At 57.5% G+C, this 8514-nt stretch overlaps 1 protein-coding gene across 1 annotated transcript; it reads right to left on the bottom strand.

Moving 5' to 3' along the window:
* Positions 1-232: 232 nt before the first annotated feature.
* Positions 233-7999, bottom strand: CENPM (centromere protein M). The gene is made up of 6 exons (XM_074227055.1): positions 7361-7999; positions 6251-6333; positions 4804-4902; positions 4492-4571; positions 3255-3346; positions 233-1605 (listed from the first exon to the last, which is right to left on the bottom strand). The coding sequence occupies exons 1-6, from the start codon at positions 7580-7582 to the stop codon at positions 1465-1467; spliced, it is 717 nt and encodes a 238-aa protein (XP_074083156.1). The 5' UTR covers positions 7583-7999; the 3' UTR covers positions 233-1464.
* Between the last annotated feature and the right edge of the window lie 515 nt (positions 8000-8514).

Here is an 8514-nt window from a genome sequence, read left to right on the forward strand (position 1 = left end):
GCATCTGTGCCAAGTGACCTAGGAGGAGGCAAGACCTCGTTTCTCTTCCTCATCATCATTTGAAACATTCTCAGGAGCTCATTTATAGTTTGCAAATTTAAAAAAATGCTTAATTTGTTTTCTGAAAATACAAATAGCAAGTATACAGAATAGAGAGAGGGTTGTACATGAAACTGTGGATCCCAATTCTGCCTTTTCAAGTTTAGAACTGCTAAACAATCAAAGCAAGGAGTTGAGGAATAAAGCATCTTTAATTAGCAGAGCAGTGGACCACCAGCCGGGGTAATGTCCAGTGGATTTCCCGACCGAATAGATCCATGAACATATTTATAGTTTTTAGGAGGAGAGGGGGGAGGAGGCAGCACGGGGTAGCAAGAGTCATGAGAGTCTAGCGGCCCTTGGCATTGTGGGCAAGGAACACCACACCACTTTGGTCTGGCTTGCCCTTCATGTCATGAATCCCACTGGAAGGAGGCAAGGGGATCAAAGGCCTAGAAGCCGGGCTCCTCGACAAGGAAAGATCCAGGGTGGGGGGAATTGGGGGATGGTTCAGCTTAACCTACTCTCATCTTATTGGAATTTTGATACCAACAAGAGGTTAAAGCAATTCATATTACAATCAGGATTAACAGGTTTCTGACATTCCATTAGCAATTATAGTAACAGTTTTGCCAGAATAAAATTCATTATGTCACGGCCCAGCTCTCCCGTCTGTCAGTGATTCTTTCTCTTTCCTTCTGGACACCAGTCCAAGTTTCTGAATCTTCTCTTGAAAATCATTGCTTGCCTGACACGGTTATGACTGTCCCTTCTGTGTGCTCAGACATCCGACTTTTCCTGGGGGGTCTGCCTGGAACACTGCCCTCTTGTCTTGGAGGAGCATCTCTGTCCTCAGGCCCAGGCTTAGGCCTGGAGGCCTACATTTTCATTCTCTTTTTCAGACTGAAGAAGAGGATGGAGTGCTGGTTTTTTTTTTGATTCCATACCTGTTAGGTTAGCAACCTGCTCCGGCCTCCCCTTTGGGGCCTCTGCTCCCATCTAGATCTAAGCAGGAGTGGCCCGGGCCCTGGCTGACCCTCACGAAAGGGGGTTATGCACAAGCCGGCCAGAGGCAGAGGAGAGATGGGTCACTGGGGTGGGGCCAGGGGAAGGAGGAATGGAACCAGCTCAGGTGTCAGAGGAGCTGAGAATGTGAGGGGTTTTCTATCAGGGAAATATCCTGTAGTCCTGAGGGGACTCTGAGGTAACTGAGGCAGAGGGGTTGCAAAGGAGGGGATTAGGCCAGAGGTGGTTTTGTTCTGTTCGTTTTTAAACCTGATTTCCTGGAGTAAAAACAACACTCAGGACGGCCTAGGGAAGGGACAGAGTCCCAGACAGCTCCATCACAGCTCCCCTCACAGCACGGTGCTCGACCAGCCGGTGACCACCCACAGGGTCAGTCTGGGGGGGCAGGGGGGGGCTCGGTCACATATCCTGCTCAAACAGCTCCAGGGACCCCTTCATCATGGACAGCAGGTTCAGGGCTGAAAAACCCGGCACATGGCCCGCAGAGATCTGCAGAATTCGAATAAGGCGCTGGGCCACTGAGGCCCGGAAGCATTCCAACTGGAAGAGTACAGAGAACAGGAAGGAGCCTGGCTGAGGGGTGGTCAGCTGGTCACTCAACAAACTCAGGGGTGGGCAGAGGCTGGGTCTCACCCCCCCCCCAGACCCACGCCCAGAAAGCTGGCTCTGGGGAGCCCCCACAGAAGCACCAAGTCTTTCCAGACACGAATGCCCGTTCGTCTTCCACTGCAGCCACGGGTCATAACTGAGCCTCTCCCCTGGCTGCACCAGGGCTGCCACTCCAGGGAGCCCACTTTGAGAAGCCCTGAGAGGGCTCAGCAGAGAGGTGATTAGCATCACAAAGGCCTCCTCCCCCGCAGGGTTCATTTCACAAAGAGCCCCCACAAGTGGATTTAAAATAGGGTTCAAATGACAAGCCACAAGCCGGTGACTCATACCTTTCTGGAACCAAAGGGCGCCTTTCCATTCCTGGAGCGCACCAGAGGACAAAGTCACTCTTCAGGCCAGCTAGGGAGTGGGCTTCTACTTAGCCCCATGGGACTGATGAGGAACCTGAGGCCCCCATAGTCTGGCTGCCCAAAGTGGTGGACTGGTGTGTGCCTAGAGTAGGGCTGGACCCCAGAGGGACAGAAGGGCCAGCTCTGGGAGGGACAGGTGGAGCTGTCCATGGTCCGTCCCTCCCTCTATGGATTTCATTTACTGCTCACAAGACCCTTGTGGGGTCAGCAGGGCCGGAAGTGGCAGATGGGGAAGTAAGGAGCTGAAAATTGGCCAGGGGGCTGGAAGGCCTGAAGGCCATACCTCAGACCTGCCAGTTCAGACAGGGCCCCTCACTGAAGCCTGCTCCGGCCTCCCCTTTGTGGCCTCAGCTCCTGCCCGGATCTAAGCTCCGACAAGGGTGATCCCAACCCTGCTGACCCTCATGAAAGAGGGCTATGCACAAGCCGGCCAGAGGCAGAGGAGAGATGGGTCACTTGGGTGGGTCCAGGGGAGGGAAAATGGAACCAGCTCGGGCCTCTGAGAAGCTGAGTTCCAATCTCCTCTATTCTGCATGACCTGGATGACCTCCCAAGGCCTCAGTTCCCACTTCTGTAAAACAGGGTTGGATGGCTGGCCTCCAAGGTCCTCCCTGGCTGCATCTGGCGTCAGGATGAGTCTGGGGGAGGACTTGGGCTTTCTTGGTTGGCCCCGGGGGTGGAAAGCAGCAGGCAGGGGCCTTTCTTGCCCTGCCCTGCCATCTAGTGGGCACAGGAAAAATGACTGCCCTGGGGACCGCCCAGTCCAATGGGAGATGGTGTCTGCCCCTTCACCCTAGAGGGGAAGTAAGGCCCAGGAGGCCCCAATCTAGTCCTCCTCCCCCATGCTCCCTCCGTCCTTTGACCTGTCATTGGCAGACCCCAGGGCCCAGGAGCTGGACTCAATGTACACAGCCTGGGGGTAGCGCTGGCTGGCCCAGGCACTTATCCTTTGTTGGAGAAGAGTGAGGACGATGGTGGCCTCAGCCCCAAGGTGGGGAGCAGGCCCTTGCTCCCCTGACTTCTCTGGGGCACATGCCAGGAGAAGCTCCCCGTCCTGCTGTCAAGGCCCAGCCCCTCCCTCCCTTCTCAGGAGGAAGGGAAGGATGCCCGGCATTTGGGCAGAGGCTCATTGGAGCCCATGCCTGGGCCCTGAGGTGTGAGGGTCCTTACCTCCAGGTCACTGAAGAGAAGGGGGCTGTGGTAGGTGGTAGCCATTCTCTTGATGGTATCCAGGTGGACACTGGTGTTTCGCTCTTTTCTGACTAGAAAGGGCAGGCAGGATGTGGGTCAGTGGAGCGAGCAGCCCCCCACCCCCGTCCCTACCACCAGAAAGGTGACCGGCTGGGCAGACTGGGGCAGGGACACCACTGGGGGCTGGAGAAGTGAAGAGAGACAGAGCAGATGCTTCGAGCCTCGACCCCAAAGACAAAAATGAGATCAGCACAGAGCCTGGGGGCCCAGGGGTCCCCTTCTCTCTCTAGTAAGACCCAGTGTACCACCAGAACTGAAAGCCCCATGTGATGATGCCAATGCCATCATCCAGCTGAACTGGACAGTCTGCAGACCCTTGTTTCTTAGGGGACATCACTGGGGCAGGGCTTACTTACGTGGACAGCCTGTCTAGGAAGAAGGGCAGGACACCCCCAGATCAGCTAGGGAATCCCCCTCCAACCAGGGGAGGCCTTGGAGCAAGGCCAAGAACATGGACTCGGGGTGGCTAGGTGGCATAGTGGATAGAGCACCGGCCCTGGAGTCGGGAGGACCTGAGTTCAAATGCAGCTTCAGACACTTAATAATTACCTAGCTGTGTGGCCTTGAGCAAGTCATTTAACCCCACTGCCTTAAATAAATAAAATTTTTCTAAAAATAAGTCTTTAAAAAAAAAGAACATGGGTTCTACTGGGCCTGGCACTGACCAGAACATCTGCCCTGTCTCCATCACCAGAGGCAGACTCCTTGCTGGGTTGCAGGTCTCAGACCAACTGTCCTGCCCTGGCCCCATGATGCTAGCTAGGACAGGCAGGAGGACCAGCTACAACCAAAGACCAGGGGCATCTAGAACCTCTCAACCCAGGTGGGCCCTTCCCCCAGCCCCCGGCCAGTTTTCAGCTCCTTGCTTCCCCATCTGCCACTTCTGGCCCTGCTGACCCCACAAGGGTCTTGTGAGCAGTAAAAGAAATCCAAAGAGAGAGGGAGCAAGGGTGGTACAGTGGGAAAGCCCTGGAGTCCCAGGCTTTGGGTTCAGATTCTGCCTCTGATGCTTGCTGCCTGGGCTGCCATGAGTAAATCACTCCCCAAGACCCCCCTAGAAAAGGAGGGTCAGCCTAAGTGCTCTCTGGGGTCCCTCCCAGCCCAACATCTGAGGTCCTCAGAGGTGCTCCCCAAGGGCAAACCCAGCTGCACCTACCTCCGGTGACCAGGAAGCACACCTTCCCCAGGAAGAAGCTGGCGTCCACGTGTGGCAGCAATGACTCCACGGTCCTCAGGCTGATGGCCAGGGCAGAGAGGGGAGAACAGTTACCAGAACAAGAAGCCACCCCCATGGGCCCAGGGAGACTGCACAATCCAGACAGTAATGGTGATTTCCTCCTTCCTCTGGAAGCCAGGCTCGCCCTCGCCCACTGCTGGAGCACTCCCAGTGACCTCCCTTGAGAAGGGCCCTGTCTCTGTCTCTGTCCCCGTCCCTGTCTCCATCCCCGTGCCCACCCCCACAGCTCACCTGTACTTGCTGTGGAGGTTGAGGATGAAGACAATGAGGTCGAAGCGGGGCCGGAAGCATTCCCTGTCTGTGGGCAGAGGGAGAGAGGAGGCCACGTGCCTGGAAGGGGGACAAGCAATGACTGGGTTAGCTCTGGCACCAAGTGCTGCCAGCCTCCTTGAAAGGGGAATCACGGCCAGTGCCTGGACACTCCTCTGGGGTGCACCTGTGGCAGCCAGAGGGCACGTCCCAGGACACATGCCAGGTGGTAGCCCAAGGCCCAAACAAGGGAACCCAAACCAATAATAATCAGGTTCTAACACTTCCTGGACCAAGAATCCCTGGGGCAGACTTCCTCTGTATCCCCAGTCAATGGGCCAATGCAAGAGAATGATATGGATTCATCCTGGATGATGCTGGACCCTGCTAAGGACCACAGGACATGCCATTCAGCTGGAACCTTCCATTGTGCTTGTTAGAAGGTGGGCTCCCGGGGCGACTAGGTGGCGCAGGGGTAGCCAGGTGGCACAGTGGATAGAGCACTGGTCCTGGAGTCAGGAGGACTTGAGTTCAAATCCAGCCTCAGACACTTAATAATGACCTAGCTGTATGGCCTTGGGCAAGCCACTTAACCCATTGCCTTGTGAAAAAAAAAAACCTAAAAAAAAAAAGATGGGCTCCGGGGGCAGGGGCTGTGCCTGGTCTAAGAAGCCCAGAACTCTGTGGGGCTTAATTAGCGCTCTAGTCATCCGAAGGACGCCAATGATGTGGCGACAATGGGGCAGACTTGGCCGAAGGCCCCAGTGGATACTGGGAGAGCGGCCAAGAGACCCAGGGCCTCGTGGGTCTCTGCATACCCTACAGCAGGGAAGCCCCAACTCCCCCCCCCCCAGATTCTGGTCCTCGGTGCCAAGGAAGGAGATGACCCTCACAAAGACAAGACAAGCAGGCCAAGGACACACGCAGCAGGGGCTTCCCATGTCCTGGCCCACAGGCCATCTTGCCCCGGCAGAGGAAGGCTCTGGTTCACACCCAGGACAGATGTATCCCAACAGCCAGAGCGGTCCTGAGCGGCCAGACTTGCGAAAAGCCTGGAAAGAGGTGCAGGAGAGCGCCGCGCAGCCCAGCAGCTCCAGGGGATGGTCCACGAGGGGGACGCGGTCCTCCCAGCGGTCAGGACGCTGATGGACAAGGCCTCCACCTGCAGGGCCCAACGCAACGCAGGCCATTTCCAAGTTTGAAAACCCGTCCACTGCTTGATGGACGGTCTGAGGCCTCTTTCACTTCATGAGTGATATGGAAAGGCATTCCCCGACTTATCCATGGATGATCTGAGCTAGATGACGGGGAGGGGGGGGGGGGGCTCCAACCCTTCCAATGACACGAATGTGGAAAACCAGCTTAAAGACAAATCCCCAAAAGGGAAGGACCCGGAAGCGCCCTCTGCCTGCCCTGCTGGCCAACTCACACCTGGATCTTGGTGGGGTCCTCGCATTCCTGGATGATGGCCACTGCCAGCTCTTCCAGAAGCTTCTCCTCCGCACCTAACAGCTGCCCAGAGAGAAGAGGAAACCCTCTGTGCCCGGGCACGGCCCTCACACACCTGCCGACTCTCCCGTCCACTTTTACTGAAGGGGAAACCGAGGCAAGCAGGTGCGGCGCCTTGCCAGGGCCACCCAGCGAGTCACTGTGCGGCCCCTGGCTCCGGCCCCGCCGTCCGGTCCTGTCGCGGACACTGTCACCCAAGGGCTCGGCGTGGAGGGCAAGGGAAGGACCCGAGTGCAAATCCACCCGCAGGCAGCGGCCGTGCCCCGAACACGATAACAAGCGCCCCCAGTCTCGGCTCACCCACCGGGGGGCACACACGGTGGCCACGGCCCGCCTCGGCCCTACCAGGTCCGACCTGAGCTCTGGCCTCAGTGGACAGTCGGCTCCCTCATCACCTGGCTCCTGCCCCCCGGGCTTGGGACCCCGACTCTGAGCAGGTTCAGGCCCCACTCCCCACCTCCCAGCCTTTGCCCAGGCTGCCTGCCGGCCCCCACCCAGGCTAGCAATGCCAGGGTACAGCAGGAGCCCCAGGGCGGGGCGGTCACAGGTGTCGGACTTGTCTCCCCAGTTGTTGGCTACTCGCTAGGTCTGAGTGGGCCCCGCCGCTTCGTTTTACAGACAGGGAAACTGAGGCCGAGGAAGGGGCTTGCCGGTTCCCGCCTCCCCCCCCCCCGGGCTTATGTCAGTGGACTCGTCCAGCGGCTCCGAGCTATCTCTGCCGCCCACCCCGGGAGCGACCAAGTCCGCGAAAAGGGGGTGGAGGAGAGATGAGCGCGCATTCTCGTCCGCCAATCAAAAAGCGGAGAAGACTTTTCTGCGCCAATGGGCGGCCGGTTCAGAAAGGGCTTGCTATGATTGGTCTGGCGTTAGTTGTTCCCGCCTCCAGACCGCCAATCCGGCCAATAAGCACCTTGCTTTCCCGGCGAGGCGGGCGGACGAGGCTGCCGAACTGAGCGGGACGGAGAGTGAATAAAAGGGGCGATTGAGGCCTGAAGGGACAGGCTGAGACTAGGGGCCCCCCGGGCCTTACCAGAATGGCGGCCACATCCAGGATGGGCATCTTGTCCAGGGGCCGCAGCAGCGCCATCTTCCCGCCAGTCGGAGGAGCCTCTCCGGAGGGTGACGGCCCGTCCAAGTGCGCATGTGCGCCCGAGCCAAATGCGCCCTTTGGCGGGCCGCGGGGGTTCGTGACGTCACTTCCGGTCGGTCGCCGTTCCCCGAGGGCCCCGGGGCGGGGAAGCCTCCTCCCCATTACGTCACCTCCTGGGGCGGCCCCAGAGGCCTGTAGCTGGGAGCTGCCTCCCCCAGCGCGGCCTCCCCGAGCGCGGCCTCCCCCAGCGCGGCCTCCCCTCGGGAAGAAGACTCAGGAGATCCGCAAGCGTTCATCGTGCCCGGCGCTGCAGAGGGCGAGACCAAGGAAATCAGACCTCCCCCCCTGGAGCCGGGAGGGGCTGAGTTCGAGTCCAGCCTTATCAGCCGGGTGACCTTGCGCCAGTCCCTTCACCCCATTGCCTGGCATCCAGGGCATTCTCCAGTCATCTTGATTCCTACTTGGCCGCAGGACCCAGTGGCTCTGGAGAAGAAACTGAGGCTGATGATTTAGCACACGTTCCCCGCTTGTCAGCCTCCCTGACATCAGGGCCTTCTTGAGGAGGAAGAACAAACATCATCATCATCATCATTATATATATGTATATGTGATAAACATGGGGTTCAGCTAGGTGGTGCAGTGGAGCTCCCAGAGGACCTGAGTTCAAATGTGGCCTCAGACACTTCATAATGACCTAGCTGTGTGGCCTTGGGCAAACCACTTAACCCCATTGCCTTGCCCAAACCAAAAGAAAAGTAAACATATACACATAAGAACCTATGTATATACATCACAAATGCAGACTAGGGCTCTAAATGGCTCCTGACCCCTACGCCTCAGTTTCCTCATAGGATACCCAGATGTTTCAATTCAAATTATCTTCTAGTAAACAACTGTTGTCTGCAGGTCCTGGGAAGATGACGTCAAGTCCAACTAAGCATTCATTAAGGGTCTACCGTGTGCCAAGCTAAGGACGTGGGTCCAAAGAATGCAAGCAGTGTTGGGTGAGGAAAGCACTTCATATGTACTGTTAGCCCTTCCACGTGTCCGGGGGAGGGGCAAGGCGATCTCCTGCCTATTGAAAATCTGCAAAA

Source organism: Macrotis lagotis, chromosome 2, assembly GCF_037893015.1.
Source record: "Macrotis lagotis isolate mMagLag1 chromosome 2, bilby.v1.9.chrom.fasta, whole genome shotgun sequence".
Lineage (NCBI taxonomy): Eukaryota > Metazoa > Chordata > Mammalia > Peramelemorphia > Peramelidae > Macrotis > Macrotis lagotis.